General features: G+C 38.6%; 2 protein-coding genes across 12 annotated transcripts in view; one reads left to right on the top strand and one right to left on the bottom strand.

Annotated features, from left to right (window-relative positions):
* Positions 1 to 20,679, bottom strand: part of LOC136825271 (ras-related protein Rab-33B-like) — a 94,439-nt gene that overhangs the window by 50,393 nt on the left and 23,367 nt on the right. For 4 of the 11 annotated variants that reach the window (XR_010849273.1, XR_010849272.1, XM_067081343.1 and 1 more), the window contains exon 2: positions 1,413 to 1,536. The exons of 1 other annotated variant lie outside the window; for it this stretch is intronic. Coding sequence is in view for 2 of the 10 variants with exons in the window: in XM_067081341.1 (XP_066937442.1) it covers positions 1,424 to 1,536 (113 nt within the window). In the remaining 8 variants the exon portion in view is untranslated. Of the gene's footprint in view, positions 1 to 1,153; positions 1,537 to 20,679 lie in introns of those variants that run through there. 6 more of the 11 variants (XM_067081341.1, XM_067081340.1, XM_067081344.1 and 3 more) reach the window with 4 other exon arrangements.
* Positions 10,924 to 20,679, top strand: part of LOC136825270 (leucine-rich repeat-containing protein let-4-like) — a 25,897-nt gene continuing 16,141 nt past the window's right edge. Inside the window, exon 1 of the mRNA XM_067081339.1 lies at positions 10,924 to 11,054. The gene's annotated coding sequence lies outside the window, so the exon portion shown is untranslated. The remainder of the gene's footprint in view (positions 11,055 to 20,679) is intronic.

Below are 20,679 nucleotides of genomic sequence, written 5' to 3'. Positions count from 1 at the left end.
TCCAACTCATTCTCTAATAATTATAGTATTATAGATGCATTTTGCATAAAAAATAATTAAACTTTGTCACTGAACACTTTTTGGGGAAATTCACCATATCCGAGATATGAATGTTTATATAATCCCCATCCTTGAAAAATTTCTAAGTGTTTTGTTTACTTTAACACGGACACAGTTTGTACTCTGATGCAAGTTTGTTTTTGTTAGAACTGCATTGTGGTTCTGATGCGAATTTTTTCCCCCTTAAAATTGCATTGTGGGTAGCTACTTGTTGCCTGGGAGTCACGTGACCTAGTGAAAATCTTACAGGTGTCAGACATTTTCCCTTGCCATTTGGTTCAAGTCTGTCATAGAGTGAGGTTATGTCCAGTCTGTGTTCGTCTTGTAACTTTGATTATTTTCGCTTAATTCACGATATCTTTGAAAATGAAACACAATGCATTAATTTTTAAAGACAACATGGAGTGTTTTACAGTTCAGTTTTACAATTTTTTGAAGCTGCTAAATTATACCCACCTTTAAGTGACACTCAGCCACCATCACCACCTAGGGAATCATTTTCTGATGACGATGACGACGACGATGACACTGTAGATGAGCCACAACCATCTTGTTTTGGATATAACCACATCAAAACGTTTGTGTCCATCCACTTAAGGTAAATTTATAATTGTTTTTAAAATATTGTAACATGATTTACCTTCTGTAACTCCTGTGGCTAGCGCACGCAACATTACCTCTTGCCAGTATATATGAGGCTGCCAAGAATCATTATAAATGCGGATAAGGCGCGAAGCGCCATTCCGCCACCCCTTTGCAGTTAAGGGATGTTAGGCTACATTACACTAGCCTACGTTGCCTGACTATGGCTTGCTAGGTATGCTATGATTTACCTCATTTTATTCATTAATTCAAATGCTGTTTTGTGTGGATGGTGATTTACCCCACCCAAAACCCCTCCATTCCCAAAGGGTCCCCAACCTTGTTGGATGTAGTAGGGGTGTATAGGCTAGTAACTCAAAAACAACTCATTTCCCCGATGTATTACTATCATAACCATTCAGAACACATTAAAACACACATGAAAATACATAATTACTTTAGAAAAATGGAGTTGGAACTGTTGTAAAAAATTAACCGAAATATCACTAACCGATTATTTCATTTCCTCTCTGGTAATGACTGCATTACTGTCACCCCTACGATGATAGGACAGGCTAAACAGAGGTCTGTTTCCATGCATGGGGCTTCGTCAACCTTAACCTTGGGTGAGCTACCCCGAGCGGTTCCTGGCGATGGGGGTCACCCAAACCCCCATTTTATAACCAGTCACAGCAATCCACAGCACACAGCGACAAAAACAGCACTTGACAGCGAACACAGCTGCAAAAAAGGGGAAAAAAGCTACTTACGATATGCTTACGTCTGCCGATACGTCAAAGTGGTTGGACGTGTCTTTATTCCCGGGCGTTCGCCATGGCGCATCAGCTGACGTCCTCTCTTCAGTAGTGATTCTCAGTCTAATCGCGCCAAGGTCTGTCAATTAGAAAGCCATTACACACATTAGATCACATATCCTGCTGTTTCTCACTTTATCATGTAACCTGAAGGCTTCTTCTTAATTTCAGCATCACGTAACCTGATGGTTTCTTTCTCAGTTTCAGTATTGCTGTTCTGGTTCATCTATCTAAATTGACGATGTTGACAGCAAACACCATCTTGCATGATCATGACGGTTAGGCATTTTCAGTGTTGTAACCTTTTAATCAAGAATAAAAGATTTGATTCTCTAGCGACAGTTTCAATTAATGACAATATGCTGTAAATTGTTACCATCCTGTAAACTGTTAACATTTTTTCGTGAAGGTCAAGCTCAACACACTTTTCTTCGTACATACTACTGTAGAATGGGCGTTTGAATCGACTGGGATCAATTGCCAGCAGGATAAGAAGTCGAATCTATTTCTTTTGTTATTGTTTTCATTAGAATTCAGGGCTTGACAGTAATGACGACACCAAGCCCGCAAGACCTTGGACGACGTTACACATATTAACTAAGAGTCCTTCTTGCCAGCTGAAGAAGTTTCTTTGAAAACAATCTCACTTGTGTAAACGCGCCACGTTTGAGAAATCAAGCGTTTTATGACGAGATAAAGTCACATTACACAGAGCAGGGCATTTCAGTAAATAAGCCACCCGCAGCCCTTAAAAGAAAGAAAAAAAAGACGCTCGACATGGATTGTCGAAAGTTAGCCAAGATCAGACAACTATCAGGAATGTGAACAATTCCCACGGTACACACAAACCAAACAAAGGACGAGCGAAAATTTATGATACTGTCTGACAGATAAACCAATACAACTGGCCTGAGCAAGATTTTTTGCGGGCTGAAGAGGGAGTGGCACGGATCCCTAAGATAAGTACACGCCATGACATATCTAGCAGGTCAAAGATTTAAAAAATCCCATGTGTGAAAGGGAAAAAATACTGTGGTAAAGAAAAAGAAACAAATGATGAAGAATAATAGAAATGAGTTCATATTGAATAACGAGTCAAAAAATGACATACAAATAAACTTTAACACCACTAATGAATACGGTATGCAAATAAAAGAGTTAATAAAGACATAAATACACAAATATATTTATGCAAGTTAAGAGTGATGTTAAGAAAAAAGCCAAGGTGGGGGAATGTGTACCCAGGGTGACCAATGAAGTTCCAGTGGACGCACAAGATTGCAAAATCATAATATATATATAAATGATACCTTTGCACTTTTTATACATGATTATGAAGCAGATTCATTTCATGAGTTCGTGAACATTCAGCATCCTAAAGTTAATTTACCATTGAAAAAGAAAATGAGAATCGGCTTTCTCTTTTAGACGTCCTTGTTTTTGGACAAGATGGTATTTTTAACACAACTGATTTTTTGTAAGGAACAGCACTTTTTTATACGGGTTTAGGGTAAATTTCTATAATGTTCGTTTGTTCAATTTTAAATTCAATTCTATTTTTCCTCTCCTCCACAGGCTTTAATGTTAACATCTAATTGGCTGCTGTTCCAAGAGGAGATCTTCTCGTCATGTAAATACTGTTCAGGATAACTGCTTGCCTTCTGAACTGTTTTTCATAATCTTCCCTTGCTTTTAGGTAAATATTTATTGTAATAAACTTACCATTCATACAGTTCCTGAACTAAGTTTTTACGCTTGATTTCTGTATTTCACTGCATGACATTCTTAATAAAAAGTTCTCTCAACATATACAAAGTAAGTTAGGAGCCATTAAGATCCATTTAATTCCTACCAGTCCACTCACCTTAGGGTACTTATTCAATTACAAAGATCGTCTATGCCCTGATACCGTATGTCCTTGGAGTGTGTTTACAGGTATACTTGCCCTGAACGTAATTTAGGAACCTAAATTAAATCCGCCAAGAGGCTTCTGAAGATACGCATAAATTCTCGTCACGCAGTAAGTAACTGCACAGGCAGTAAAATCTCAGGCCTAGCGTTTTCTAAAATTAGAAATAACTGAAAAATGTGTAAGACCTCTATTGAAAAGATTTTTTTTTAAGCTTTACGGTAAATCTCCAACAACCATGAACTTGCAATTCTGGAATTTTTGGTGATTAAACGACTCATCCGCTTGTTAAATAATCAAACCTCTGTCGACCAACTGAACCTTTCCTAGTGTTCATTTTACTTATTTTCTCTGTCCTCACTCTTCCATTGAATAGGTTGGTTCAGCTTTTACATTTACTTACTTTATCTTTTGTACTTAACAGCAAGTGTGATGAATAACCTGTGGTCTTCAATGTTGTTCATATTGTTCCAATACTGGAATATTTCGGTGCTGAAATCAGGTGTGTCATAGCCAGGAAGATTCAACCGATGAAACTTTTTCGATCAGCAGTAGGCCTCTGTACCTATCTTTCAATTTAAATGTCTGTCTCTTTTCCAGCGTCATCCTACTTAGTGAACAGCAACTATCCCACAGAAGGAGTACAAAACATTTAAGAACTGGAATGATTTTGCTGCTTGGACAAAAGAAGTAGCAATCTAATAACCTTTTCCTTAGCTGTTTTGAGTCATGAACCATAAATTAATGTGGTTGAGACAACAGCTAAAAAACAAAGCCAGTAACTTCTGCCGATACTGAAATTATAAAGTGCCCGCTCAACGCGTTCTCTGTGGAGAACATCCCATTTTCTGTGGTGCCTTTCCACGACCTAAGGTCGGGCGGATTATATATTTATCCTCATAATTGTAAACTGTGTATATGTTGTCTTCCTAAGCAATCATGTATTATGTACACTTATCAAGTTATTTATTTTGGATGCCAGACATTGTTTATCACTATGTTCTCTGTATGAACCTGTCTTGTTTTTAAGGAACTAGTTTGACCTCAGGTCACCTGTAAATCTTTGAACCAGCGATCTCTGCGAACTACGCAGACGTCCGCATCCCGCTTTACAAGCAGCTAGTTTTCATCAATAAATCAGCAGTATTTGTCTCCCTTCTCATTATTTCGCACCTCTCTCACAGTGGTGACCCCGGAGTGGTTCCCAGAAGCCATTAACGGACCCAAACGGCGACTAAGTCTTGGCCAAATGAACCTAATCCACGCCCCTAACGGACTAACTACAGCTATCTAACAAAGCGTTCGGGCGTTAACCAACCCTCGTCGGCAGGTCGTCAATGTCATTAGCGGACCCACATGGCACGCTCCCCCAGCGTGTATTGGCGTAAGTGTTCCCACACACTCCAAGTGAGAGCACGAAGAGAGCATGGATGGAGACATTCCCAACCATGTACAAATTACCGCGAACCTCTCGAAGGCAGACACCTCCCTCTCGCAACCCCCTCCCGTGCACACCTTCACACCGGTACCGCCGCCCCACGTGATGACCCCTCTGGAATAACAACAGCCAGACTGCTGATGGAGAAGTTCGTCTGGCACGGCATACAGAAAGACGTGACAGCCTGGGCAAGACAATGTATGCAGTGTCAGACAAGTAAAGTGGGGTGGCACACCGAATCGGGAATGGTCGAATTCCCCCAGCCAAAGAGACGCTTTGGGCACATCCATGTCCATGTAGTAGGACCTCTTCCCCAATCAGGAAGAGCCAGATACCTACTGACAGTCATCAACTGCTCCACCAGGTGGCCCGAAGCTACGCCCATGGAAGAAGCCACCTCCAGTGCATGCGTGGAAGCCCTCCTCTCCAGCTGGATCAGCGGGTTTGGTGTCCCAGACAACATAACGACAGACAGGGGACCCGCTTTCCTGTCCGAGCTGTGGACCGCCCTGGCACATCTAATGGGGACCACTCACCACAGCACCGCCGCCTACAACCCTGCAGCCAACGGAATGGTGGAAAGGTTCCACAGGTCTCTGAAGGCGTCCCTCATGGCTCGTTGCTCCTTTGAAAACTGCCCTGGGTCCTCCTCGGGTTGAGGACCACCCCAGTGCCAACGGCAACCCCTCCTCAGCGGAAAAAGTCTACGGGGAGACTCTGGTAGTCCCAGGGGAACTCGTCGCAGAGAACATGGACAACATAGGAATGCAGAGGCTCCAAGACAGGGTTAGAAAGTTCGCCCCCTGCCAAAAGACATTCACCAACAGGGCGTCCCCTTCATGCCCCCCAGGCTGTCCTCCTCCACCCACGTCTTTGTCAGGGTACGCCCACCCTTGACTAGGCCCTACAGGAGACCTTTCCTTGTGCTGGAAAGGAACAAGAAAGCATTCTGAATATCCACCCATGGGCAGGAAGACTGGGTGTCAATAGATTGTCTCAAACTCGCATTCCTGGAGGGGGGCAACGAATGCGGACCCAAGATCTCCTGCAGGATACGGCAGCCCATCAAACAACCTGGGTCGCAGGAAGAAGGCAAGGGCATCCCTGGAAAACCCAGAAACCTGACGGAAAGACACCCCAACAAACCACTGCAGAGGACATCGGGGAAGGCGACCACCCTCTCCAGTTGACATCAAGAAGGAGATGCCCCCTTTGTCACCCCAGTAGATACCTGGTTTAATCAGATGTTACCTCCATCTTGGGAGTATTGTAAAGTCCCCGCTCAACGCATTCTCTGTGGAGAACATCCCGTTTTCTGCGGTTCCTTTCCACGACCTAAGGTCAGGCGGAATATATATTTATCATCGTAATTGTAAACTGTGTATATGTTGTCTTCCTAAGCAATCATGTATTATGTACAAGTAACAAGTTATTTATTTTGGATGTCAGACATTGTTTATCACTATGTTCTCTGTATGAACCTGTCCTGTTTTTTAAGGAACTAGTTTGACCTCAGGTCACCTGTAAATCTTTGTACTAGCGGTCTCTGTGAACTACGCAGACGTCCGCATCCCGCTTTATAAGCAGCTACAGTAGTTTTCATCATAGCAGGCAATAAATCTGCTAATGGAAGAATTTCCTGAAGTGAAGCTGCTAAATGACATCAATGAAGCAACACACCTCAAGGCGGAAAGACCTGAGCTTCATATCCAAGAATCTACAGGAAAACTGCACATGGTCAATATTTAGCGATCACTTTGCAACAGAAATTAACTAAGGATACCAAAAAGAATACCTCCAACCACCTCCTCCAGCAGGTTTCTGGACGTATTTGAAAACCATATGACCAGTTGGGCAACACAGTTACAAGACCCAGCCCAAAACATGAACCAACTTAGGACTTTGTACAGTGCAGCAAATGCTTCCATGCCAAAGAGAACCTTTTACAAACAAAATTCCAAAGACAGCTTACTACAACTCAAGAGTTAAACAGCCAACAAACCTGGCTGATGTTGATCTCACAGACGACCCTGTCTAACCCCAATAGCAAAAATATGGTGGTGGTTCAACAAGGTATCAGGAAAGACCAGACCACCACAAGCACATCATCCCAAACAGGCAGAAGCGAACAGACTTGCGCAACATTTTTGACAGGACCTGCACATCTGCCACCTGCCACAAGGAAAGGCAGGTGACATTAGATCCAGGGAGATGGCTAGTTATGAACACAGCGTGCAATGAGCCTGACGTCACTGACACCCCATTCACAATGAATGAGCTTAAAGCCCTCCAAAAGGAAAAAACACAGCTCCAGGATCAGACATGATCACATACAGCATGCTGAAAAATAAAGCAGCCAGGAGTACATCTGTACATAATCAGAACATACACTGAGCAAGTTACACAATGGAATCAACAAAACTTTCAATTCCCAAACCCAAGGAACCAAACTCCTACAGGCCCATTTCTCTCATCAGCTGCACAGAAAAGACTGCAGAGAGAATGGTTCTCAGACTTGTATGGAAAACAGGACCACTCCATCATCATCATCATCATCAAGAATGCCTGCAGATGTAATGGCAACAATAAACAACAGAAAGTCAATTGTAGTCTTTTTCGATTTGATCGAAGTAGCGCCATAAATCATTGCTACCTTGGTGGACAAAAGCGTTAAGGGTAACCTGTTAGCATGGGTCAAAGGATCATGCAAAACAGACAAGCCAGAGTCACCTTAAGCTCAGACTTTAGAAAATGGAACACCACAGGGAGGAATACTTAGTCCTTCCCTTCAACTAATGGAAAATTGCCACAATGTTGTATTTCATTGATAAACTGAGTTTGGCACACACAGGAATCCTCAAAATATGCAAAATGCAATAACACAAATTGAAAATAGCTGTACAGAGAGTCTAAAAATCAATCATCAAAACCAAAGCAATGGCAATTAAACATGACCTAAACCCAAATGAAATACAACTCATGGGTGAACCCATCGAACGAAAACTTTTTGTAGAGCAAATATCAACAAACAACTCTCCCCAGGCAAAGAAATAGAAAAACTTAAGCAAAAAAATCAAATGCAGGCAAAATGCTCAGGGAATCACCTCTCTAAAACAAGCAGCAGTATACCATGCATCATCTACATACAGACGGTAAGGTCAACTTTGGCACCTGCTATTACTTGCCTCACAAACACACAGTAATCCAAAACAATGTAAGACTCATCACAGGTCCATGTGGACTAACTTGTGTGTCTTGAGAAACGAAACAAACTTACAATCTCTAACACACAGAATAGATCAGAGAAACACATCCATGATCTAAAAACCTTTAATTACCGAAACTGCCCACTCAAGAGAGAAATAAAAACATTGAGCTTCTGAGGAACTAGACCCCAAGACATATGCTGGCGACCTCCTAGCAGCCTTAAGGAGAGTAGGGATGCAAACTCAAGCAGCCGCAATCAAGGAAGACACGCCAATCGCAGAGTACAGAGAACAAGAACCCTGGGAGCCTGAACTGTTCAAGATAAACTTTACAGTCCTCCCTGCAAGCAAAGAAGCATGCACTGCTCAACAGCTAAGGCTTGCAGCCCAAGGCAATCAGGAAAACTGCAGCCACAAATGAATATTTTACAGATGGATCAGTAGATCTCAGCATCCCAGCAGCAGCAGCAGGAGTCCACTCAACAACCCTCAAAGGATGCTGGAGGCTCTCTGACAATGCCTCCACTCTACAAACTGAACTGATTGCCATTGCAAAAGCTCTAGAAGACTCTCAGCATAGGCAGGGAAACACAACAATTCATACTGACTCAAAAGGAGCACTACAAGCTATAACAAAAGGAAAAGCAAAGGAAAATATCAGACTTCTATCAAGCATGTGGGCAATTGCAAGCCTCCATCAAAACAGGAACAGGAAATAACATTAAACTGGATTCCGAGCCATGTGGGAATCAAGGAAACGAAGAAGCAGATTCTCTAGCAAAAAAGTGGGTTGCTACACACCAACGTTAGTATCAAAATCAGCCCCTCACTCACACAACTGAAAAACAAGGCTGCCAACTACAAGAAGAAAGCAAAGTCAGAAGAGCTGTTTTCGGTGGCTCAAAAACCGCCAAATGGTACATAGACACTGTAAACCTAAAACCACACAATATAACCAAAGACATGTCACGGGCCCTAGCAGTCATAATCCATCGGCTAAGACTAGGATACCTGTGCACATGGCAAAGAATAGTGACAATCCTCAACCATGCAAGTACTGTGAAACAATCCCAGAAGAACCCTGAACACTACCTTCTTGACTGTACAGAAACAGAACAGCTAAGAACAAGTTATGAAGGTAATGAAAGAACAGCTACCCAGATAACAAAGCACATACTGACAAACATCCATAAATCTGCAGGCTTCCTATGCTCCTACCCACCACCAAGGTAACTCTAAAGAATCCATACCTTAAACCACCCACCCTCCTTCCCTATTCTTAAATCAGACTCAACAGACTCGACCCAGACAACAAATAAAAATCCATACCATTCATCTCTGAATACTGACTTTAGAAATCACCCCTCCCCTATCATTCCATCCATCGCAATCAACACCCAACAAATACACAAAACACATACAGACACAAGAATTTGGACTGGACAAGGAATATGGCTTTGGATCACCACGAACTAGCATACTAGCTACCTGTGGCTACTACTCAATTCTTCTTTTTCCATCTGTTGGCTCTCCCACTAGCCAACACTCACTGCTATCGAACTTTTATCCTCATCTGATGGGTACCTTAGGGTTCAAAGAGGTTGCAACCTTGCCTGTTAAACCTTTTCATTTCAAAATTTCACCCCCACCAAAATCACTTTCATGTATCATAATAAAGTTTTCATTAACCTACCCATCTCACAGACTCATCATCAACATATAGTTACGGGCTGCTCTAGAAGCAGAGCCCGTGCTGGCACAAGGCCAGCTAAATCTAAAACAACAACAACATTTTCATCAATAAATCAGCAGTACTTGTCTCCCTTCTCATTATTTCGCACCTCTCACAAAATAAGTGTAAAATTAATATGTTTTTTAACTTTCCCGTTTTCAGATTATCTTCAAGAATATCAAGACTCATTCGACGTAAGATATTCCCGTTACGAAGAAATTAATTTGTACTCTTTGTATTTTTCAATTCTGGTTTGGTAGAGTTAAAACCAACAAAAACGAAGTTGATAGCACGCTGTACAGTACTACAGGAAAGGATGTACTGTAGAATTTAAGCCAAAAAAGGAATATATTTCTATCTTTCTAACTGTATGTGTTTCTGCGCGAGTGCGTATGTAAGGATGCAGTCATATACACTACTTATGTCTGAACTGTGGAAAGAGAAAAAAGTGATTCATTGTCTCGACCGACCGTTAACATTCTCTTTCGATCTGAATGAGAGATTCCTCAGGATATGCGGGTTCGTCACCTCGTCCTCATCATCATCATCATGCTCCAGACACCGGTTTATTGATCGAGTAATTACTCTCTGGCGTCATAACCACATCTTGATCGCCGACTCAGATATAATCAGACTTTCGTAATGACATTACTCATACCCTTCAACTGCAATTGTATGTTGTATTTCTTGATAAACTGAGTTTGGTCTAAGAATGTCGCGCTGAGTAAGAGAGTCTGTCATCATGCGGTTAACAAGCAGTTTATGGGGGAACCTACGAAAGAAAATATGACAAAAAAGGAAGTAACTGAGTTAAGGGGCAGGCTCAGGGCATGAGAAACTATGCATCATTCGTGGCGGTAAGGTGTTTGGAGCTATTTTGAACAGACCCGTCCGTCCGTCCGTCTGGGTTGCACATGAACGCACGAAGTGTTAAGAAACAATGATCATTTAATTACCGATGTTCGTATATTCTTCTATTCTTGAATTTCTCGGCTAAACTAAGACGAAAGTTTGAATCACGTCTCTTGCAGCAACTAGAAAATGAGTGATATAACGCAACAACTTGGGACGAAACCCGAACGAACCATAGCGAAACCGTAAACGAAACATTATGACGTCGGCCCACTTGCGATGTAATCAAGCTTAACTTAGCCATCCGCTATGGCCGCTGTGAAATATGGTGAAAATCCTGCAGAGAGAGAAAGGGTGTCCTTTCAAACAGTCCTTCGGGAAAACTAGCAGCTCCGCGGACGCGACAGTGAATCACCATCTTTCAAAGGATAACAAAAGGATCACCAACGACTACGAAAGAGTGAGACATAGTTCTGAAAAGTGTTCTGAAACGGCGTGGATCGGATCATTTTCCATCACTGTGACGAGCCACACGCAATCTTACTTATATAAAGTGATGATGTTCCTCTTTATTAATCAGTCGTGCTTTGATGGTGGTGACGTCTATACAGTGACGAGTTCTTGAAGGTGTCAGTGAACTGACTGCAGTGATTTTTTTTCACGGACGATTCGCAAATCCCATTGAGCATTTTGAAATATTATTTGGTGGTGTGTAGCTACTTCGATGATTTTGACTGTCATGTTTGTTTGTATCTCTCTCTCTCTCTCTCTCTCTCTCTCTCTCTCTCTCTCTCTCTCTCTCTCTCTCTCACACACACACACACACACACACATATGTACATACATATGTGTGTGTGTGTCTGTGCGTGTGTTCGTTCTCACTGTTCTCCCCAAGAATGACCAGGAAGGGCAGGAGGTGAAAGCATCAAGTAGTGGGAATGGATCTGCAGATGATAGTGCTGACTGCCGATGGTGAAGAGAAGCTACAAAGAGTGGTAAAAACATTTTGAAAAAGCTTGCAATACGATACAGTAAATTGACGGTGAATGTTAGCGACCTGTAAGCCAATAAGGGTAAATGGAAGTTAATTAAGGAGACTGAGAAATAAATGACAGTATGATTTATGGCATGGAAAATGGTTCATTGGTAGGCACATCTATATCTGGAAGAAGAGTATTTCTGGAAGCAGAAGCTGGACTGCCCGACGTGAATGCTGAGCCAACTTATTCTTTACTGAAGTGAAGTGTGAGTGTTCAATAGGAATGAAAGACAACAAAATGGGAACTGCTACGGGAAGTTGTTTACCTGATACAATAGAGAAAGAAGGGTCGAATGAGTAAAAAATCTAATGTGACGAAGACGTGGTAAAAGTGGTTAGTTTGCCCAAAAAAGTGGACAAAAAGAACTTCGAGATTAGCTGGTGTACTCTAGGTATTATTTCAATTTAATGCCCTACGTGGTGTAGTCTAGGCATTATTACAATTTAGCACCCTACGTGGTGTAGTCTAGGCATTATTACAATTTAGCACCCTATGTGGTGTAGTCTAGGCATTATTTCAATTTAACACCCTATGTGGTGTGGTCTACGTATTATTTCAATTTAACGCCCTACATGGTGTAGTCTAGGCATTATTACAATTTAGCACTCTATGTGGTGTAGTCTAGGCATTATTACAATTTAGCACCCTATGTGGTGTAGTCTAGGCATTATTTCAATTTAACACCCTACGTGGTGTGGTCTAAGTATTATTTCAATTTAACACCCTATGTGGTGTAGTCTAGGTATTATTTAAATTTAACACCCTACGTGGTGTAGTCTAGGCATTATTACAATTTAGCACCCTATGTGGTGTAGTCTAGGCATTATTACAATTTAGCACCCTATGTGGTGTAGTCTAGGCATTATTACAATTTAGCACCCTATGTGGTGTAGTCTAGGCATTATTTCAATTTAACACCCTATGTGGTGTGGTCTACGTATTATTTCAATTTAACACCCTATGTGGTGTAGTCTAGATATTATTTCAATTTAACACCCTATGTGGTGTAGTCTAGGTATTATTTCAGTTTAGCACCCTATGTGGTGTAGTCTAGGTATTATTTCAATTTAGCACCCTATGTGGTGGTCTAGGTATTATTTCAATTTAACACCCTATGTGGTGTAGTCTAGGCATTATTTCAATTTAACACCCTATGTGGTGTAGTCTAGGCATTGTTTCAATTTAACACCCTATGTGGTGTGGTCTACGTATTATTTCAATTTAACACCCTATGTGGTGTAGTCTAGGTATTATTTCAATTTAACACCCTATGTGGTGTAGTCTAGGTATTATTTCAATTTAGCACCCTATGTGGTGTAGTCTAGGTATTATTTCAATTTAGCACCCTATGTGGTGTAGTCTAGGTATTATTTCAATTTAGCACCCTATGTGGTGTAGTCTAGGTATTATTTCAATTTAACATCCTGTGTGGTGTGGTCTACGTATTATTTCAATTTAACACCCTATGTGGTGTAGTCTAGGTATTATTTCAATTTAACACCCTATGTGGTGTAGTCTAGGTATTATTTCAGTTTAGCACCTTATGTGGTGTAGTCTAGGTATTATTTCAATTTAGCACCCTATGTGGTGTAGTGTAGGTATTATTTCAATTTAACACCCTATGTGGTGTAGTCTATGTATTATTTCAATGCAACACCCTATATGGTGTAGTGTAGGTATTATTTCAATGCAACACCCTATATGGTGTAATGTAGGTATTATTTCAATGCAACACCCTATATGGTGTAGTGTAGGTATTTCAATTTAACACTCTACGTGTAGTAGTCTAGGTATTATTTCAATGCAACACCCTATATGGTGTAGTGTAGGTATTATTTCAATTTAACACTCTACGTGTAGTAGTCTAGGTATTATTTCAATGCAACACCCTATATGGTGTAGTGTAGGTATTATTTCAATTTAACACTTACGTGTAGTAGCCTAGGTATTATTTCAATGCAGCACCCTATGGTGTAGTGTAGGTATTATTTCAATGCAACACCCTATATGGTGTAGTGTAGGTATTATTTCAATGCAACACCCTATATGGTGTAGTGTAGGTATTATTTCAATTTAACACCCTATGTGGTGTAGTCTAGGTATTATTTCAATTTAACACTACGTGTAGTAGTCTAGGTATTATTTCAATGCAACACCCAATATGGTGTAGTGTAGGTATTATTTCAATGCAACACCCTATATGGTGTAGTGTAGGTATTATTTCAATGCAACACCCTATGTGGTGTAGTGTAGGTATTATTTCAATTAAATACCCTTTGTGGTGTAGTCTAGGTATTATTTCAATTTAACACCCTATGTGGTGTAGTGTAGGTATTATTTTAATTTAATACTCTATATGGTGTAGTGTAGGTATTATTTCAATTACATACCCTATGTGGTGTAGTGTAGGTATTATTTCAATGCAAAACCCCTACATGGTGTAGTGTAGGTATTATTTCAATTTAACACCCTATGCGGTGTAGTGTAGGTATTATTTCAATTTAATACCCTATATGGTGTAGTGTAGGTATTATTTCAATGCAACACCCTATATGGTGTAGTGTAGGTATTATTTCAATTTAACACCCTATATGGTGTAGTATAGGTATTATTTCAATTTAACACCCTATATGGTGTAGTCTAGGTGTTATTTCAATTTAACACCCTATGTGGTGTAGTCTAGGTATTATTTCAATTTAACACCCTATGTGGTGTAGTGTAGGTATTTTAATTTAACACCCTATGTGGTGTAGTCTAGGTATTATTTCAATTTAACACCCTATGTGGTGTAGTGTAGGTATTATTTCAATTTAACACCCTGTATGGTGTAGTCTAGGTATTATTTCAATTTAACACGGTATATGGTGTAATGTAGGTATTATTTCAATTTAACACCCTATGTGGTGTAGTGTAGGTATTATTTCAATTTAATACCGTATGTTGTGTAGTGTATGTATTATTTCAATTATATACCCTATGTGGTGTAGTGTAGGTATTATTTCAATTCAATACTCTATGTGGTGTAGTGTAGGTATTATTCCAATTTAACACCCTATGTATATATATATATATATATATATATATATATATATATATATATATATATATATATATATACATATATATAAATATATATATATATATATATATATATATATATATATATATATATATATATATATATATATATATATATATATATATATACATGTATATATATATATATATATATATATATATATATATATATATATATATATATATATATATATATATATATATACTAATCGTTAAGGAAATGTCGTGCCGTAAATCTTAATTTCTCTCAGAGTAGAGTCAAGTTTCCCACCCATCGAAATCAACACACTTGGCCATAAATACGAGTGAATACTCCCAAACTTTACACAGAATATTTGACAGTACATAGACACAGTATCAAATGATTCGAGATAAGTAAAATGACCCAGAAAAGACACTATTCCTTCAATACTGCAGTCCGCATCGCGAATGAATGCTGTGCAACCTCGAATCTTTCGAAAGTTTTCGAAATCATTCCCTTCGATTGCCTCGAGCTTGTGTTTCCTTGACGCTATATGAATGACAGTCATTATACATACATATAATATATATATATAATATATATATATATATATATATATATATATATATATATATATATACGATAATATATATATATATACATATATATATATATATATATATATATATATATATATATATATATATATATATATATATATATATATATATAAATTTATATATATGCAGAGAGAGAGAGAGAGAGAGAGAGACTTGTCCAAATTCAAATTGCACTTTGGTCTGAAATCTTGGGAGGAGAGAGAGAGAGAGAGAGACGTCCAAATTCGCACTTTGGTCTGAAATCTTGGGAGGAGAGAGAGAGAGAGAGAGAGAGAGAGAGAGAGAGAGAGAGAGAGAGAGAGAGAGAGAGAGAGAGAGAGAGAGAGATTTTTTTTCCCAATACGCACTTTAGTCTGAAATCTTGGGAGAGAGAGAGAGAGAGAGAGAGAGAGAGAGAGAGAGAGAGAGAGAGAGAGAGAGAGAGAGAGAGAGATTGATTTACCCCAACACGCACTTCGGTCTGAAATCTTGGGAGGAGAAGAGAGAGAGAGAGAGAGAGAGAGAGAGAGAGAGAGAGAGAGAGAGAGAGATTTGTCCAAATACGCACTTTGGTCTGAAATCTTGGAGAGAGAGAGAGAGAGAGAGAGAGAGAGAGAATTTGTCTCAATACGCACTTTGGTCTGAAATCTTGGGGAGAGAGAGAGAGAGAGAGAGAGAGAGAGAGAGAGAGAGAGAGAGAGAGAGAGAGAGAGAGAGAGAGAGAGAGAGAATTTGTCTCAATACGCACTTTGGTCTGAAATCTTGGGGGGGAGAGAATGTATAATTTACTCGTTTTATTTACTGTCAAAATAACTACGAGATTTAAAGGCCTCTCAACCTTTACTCTTCACCACGCTCATTTTTCAACCTCCTCATCTTACGAATAATTTCACTCTTCATTAGCTTCTGCAGCCTCTCTTCACACTATCCCAAATCAGCCCTTGTGTCGTCTGCAAAATATCAGTCATTCTACTGTAAATTCACGACTTATTTACTCATAACACAATTTTGCATCGAGTTTTGTTACAAAATGTTTGGCATTTATGTAATGTGTACGCATATGAATTACATGTCATTTGTAAAAATGAGAAGGGCCTTTGCATTGCGGCATATCCAGTTGTCAGTACTTTGTCATATGCTATATTACTGACCTGTTTTGAGACTTTCACTCTGCCGTTCCGCGTTAAATATTCACCCACTCCAATTGTTCTCTGTTTTTACTCTGGGTCCAATAGCTCCTGTCAGATTTGATTATTTATTTATTTATTTTTGCACGGGAGAGCCCTAGAAGTTTCCGATAACCAAAATGCCGAAAACTTTGTCTGAAAGCATTTATAAACTTGTGTGAAAACGAACACGGAGATATTTTGCGTGATCTCTGGTGAGCAACCACCAATGTAGCATTTATAAAAAGAAAATGGAAGCGTAGGTAGAGGTCAAGATTTGAAGTAAAAGATTTGTAACTAAAGGGGCGAGATGAATGCATTGCTTGCCAAAGGGGTTTTACAGCTCAGAGCTATGTGGACATGTGAGATACAGTGTGGATTTAGTCCGGAGAGCTCTCTACGCGCAGAAATACCGAATTGAATTGTGACCTGAAAAACAAAATAAGAGAATATTAGTTGGTTGAGGGTAACATTCAGCCGGAAAATCTTAAAAGCTGTGACGTTGTCTCAGCAAGTGAGAAGCAAAGTGGAATAGATCTTTATTATTATTATTATTATTATTATTATTATTATTATTATTATTATTATTATTATTATTATTATTATTCTTAATGTTATCAAGGATAAAATCCAATAAAAAGTGGAGTGGATTTTGTTCCTATTATTATTATTATTATTATTATTATTATTATTATTATTATTATTATTATTATTATTATTATTATTATTATTCTTAAAGATAAAATCCAATAATAAGTGGGGTGGATATTTTTTCTATTGTTATTATTATCAAGGATAAAACCCATTTAAAAGTAGATGGATCTTTTTGTATTATAATTATTATTATTATTATTATTATTATTATTATTATTATTATTGTGGATGAAATCCAATAAAAAGTGGAGCGGATTTTTTCTATTATTATTATTATTATTATTATTATTATTATTATTATTATTATTATTATTATTATTATTATTATTATTATTAAGGGTAAAACCCCTTAAAAAGTAGAGCACTGAAGGTGTACTGTAAGAATTAAGGCGTATCGGAAACTTCACTATATACTTTTTAAGGAAACAAAATAAGCTGTCATCATTACCCACACATTTAACATTGATTTATGGGTACTGAATAAATATTAATATCACCCTTACAAAAAATATGATTTTAGCTGAAAAAAAATATGACGTCACTCCATTTGAAGAGTATCCCGGAAATGAGAGAAATTAACTAAATGAGAATCACGAGGGGAAATGAGAAAGTAAATACAATTACGCGGAAGAAAGGGTGAAGAGAAACACGAAGAAGAAGAGAGAGAGAGAGAGAGAGAGAGAGAGAGAGAGAGAGAGAGAGAGAGAGAGAGAGAGCACCGAAGAATTAAAAGACAATTGTCACTTTAACGAGAAAATGAAAATAATAAAAAAAACGCTTTCTGATAAAGATAAATAAAAGAAAAACGCTTTCTAACAAAATAAATAAAAGGAAAATGCTTTCTAATAAAATTAAATAAAAGGAAAACTCTTTCCAATAGAAACAGTTAAAAGGAAAATGCTTCTTAATAAAAGTAAATAAAAGGAAAACGCTTTCTAATAAAAATGAATAAAATAAAACGTTTCTAATAAAGCAAATAAAAGGAAAATACGTTCTAATATAAATAAAAGGAAAACGCTTTCTAATAAAAGTAAATAGAAGGAAAACGCTTTCTGATAAAAACACACGAAAGGGAAATGCTAATAAAAGTAAATAAAAGGAAAATGCTTTCTAATAAAAGTGAATAAAAGGAAAATGCTTTCTAATAAAAGTAAATAAAAGGAAAATCCTTTCTAATAAAAATGAATAAAATAAAACGCTTTCTAATAAAAACAAATAAAAGGAAAACGCTTCGTAAAAATAAATAAAAAGAAAATGCCTTCTAATAAAAATAAATGAGGAAAATGCCTTTTAATGGAAATAAAAGGAAAACACTTTCTGATAAAAACAAATGAAAGCAAAACGCTTTCTTGTAAAAATAAATAAAAGGAAAATCCTTTCTAATAAAAACAAATGAAAGAACGCATTCTAATAAAAATGAATAAAAGAAAACGCTTTCTAATAACAACAAATAAAAGCAAAACGCTTTCTAATGAAAATAAATAAAAGGAAAACATTTTCCAATACACCTTCAAAACGAGAAAAAGCAAAACGGACAAGAAAATAAAGCACAAGGATCAAATAATAAAAAAAAATATGACTCGAATGATCTAAAGCAAAATCTCAGAGAACTTTAACAGAAGAAGTACGATGTCTCGCAACGTCAACAATAATAAACAAACGAAGGCAGCGTCCCCTGATCGTGGGAAATGGATTCGTTCATCCATCTCCATTAAACCCGCGCTGTCGCCTGTTGATTGGTTGACTGGATTGAGTGGCGGTGGACGCTTTACCGCCTGTCTGCAAATGAAATCACGAAATCCGTTGGATTTCAAATGTGTTGGGGACCGAAATCTTACCCTAAAGGAAGTCGTTACTGTGCACGGAACTGATTTGAAATATATACTTGCACACGCTCATAAATACTTATATATGTATGTATATATATATATATATATATATATATATATATATATATATATATATATATATATATATATATATATATATATATATATATATATTAAACACGCGTACACACATATATATGTGTCTAATATATTTATACATACATTTATACATATCTATATATATATATATATATATATATATATATATATATATATATATATATATATATATATATATATATATATATATATATATATATATATATATATCCATTAGGCTTCGGCTGACCTCAGCAGTGAATTAGGTACTTGGTAGTTAATCAACTGTAATCGGTCGAAGCCATGACGAATATTATCAAGGGTTAGAGGCCTCATTCCAAAACGGACGGCCCCCACCCCCTCAAAAAAAGGAGACCCCTTTTGAGAGACCGTCCATGAATGGAGCACGGACTCTTGCCACCAAATCTTGCTACCAAAATCGCCAAAGTTTGGAGCTTTTCTTTGTTTGTGTGACGTCATTCTAATGAGCTCTGGCGCCTCTTTCGCCGAGAAAAGAACAGAATGTAGAATTTAGGCCAAAGGCAAAGCGCTGGGACCTATAAGGCATTCAGTGCTGAAAGGGAATTTGAGAGCAAGAATTTCTGAGAGATGTAACAAGAGAGGGTGGAAAGTCAGATGGAAGAAAGAGAATATGAACGGAGGTACAGTAAAAGGAATGAAAGGGGTTGCAACTAGGGGCCTGATGAAGGGACGCTGCAGAGACCCTTAAGTAATGCTAACAGTGCCTCTTTCGCCGAGCTCTGTGGCTATATGCCAGAAAAACGCACCCAAGTAGTATCTTCTCTATCATAACCACACATTCACAGCCAAACAAACAAAGGGAGGGAAGCGCATGCGCCCTCTCTCTTTCGTCCATGGTGAGATTAGCGATCTGCGATTAAATCATGACAGACTAATTCAGGATTATCAGGCGTCGCAAATGCCAGGGTCACGCGCGAACAAAAGAGGCAACTTCCAGCAAATGGTGAGATTTGCGATTAAATCATGATAGACTGATTCAGGATTATCAGGCGTCGCAACCGCCAGGGTCACGCGCGAACAAAAGCAACATCAGCACCGCCCTCATTGTGTCCCAGACTGCGCGCCTGTACACAACAGCAGCAGGACTCGAGATAATGACCAAGTCTAAAAGGTCCCATCCTGTTACGTCACTGAAAAGGTGAGGTGAGAGAGGAAAGTGAGGAGGAGGAGGGGGAGGAGGAGGAGGAGGAGAGGGTTGTTGGATGAGGAAGCTTTCATCCGTGCGATAGATAACCTGGATGATGAATGCAGGAAGTCGTCCATTACGGTCTCTTCTTTCATCGCAAATCATCACACAAAGACTGTGCCGGTGTTACAAATGCATTACCCGATCGGTTTGATACGAGAGAGAGAGAGAGAGAGAGAGAGAGAGAGAGAGAGAGAGAGAGAGAGAGAGAGAGATGGTAACAAAAGATGAGAGAGAGAAAAGAGAGAGAGAGAGAGAGAGATGGTAACAAAAAGATGAGAGAGAGAGAGATGGTAACAAAAAGAGAGAGAGAGAGAGAGAGAGAGAGAGAGAGAGAGATGGTAACAAAAAGATGAGAGAGAGAGAGAGAGAGAGAGAGAGAGAAACAAGCGTATTGTGAGATGAGGAGAGGACATAATCATCAATACCA

The sequence above is a fragment of the Macrobrachium rosenbergii genome, chromosome 37, assembly GCF_040412425.1.
Source record: "Macrobrachium rosenbergii isolate ZJJX-2024 chromosome 37, ASM4041242v1, whole genome shotgun sequence".
Classification (NCBI taxonomy): domain Eukaryota; kingdom Metazoa; phylum Arthropoda; class Malacostraca; order Decapoda; family Palaemonidae; genus Macrobrachium; species Macrobrachium rosenbergii.
Note: the sequence above shows the minus strand (reverse complement) of the source record. Positions and strands in the feature narration are given on the sequence as shown.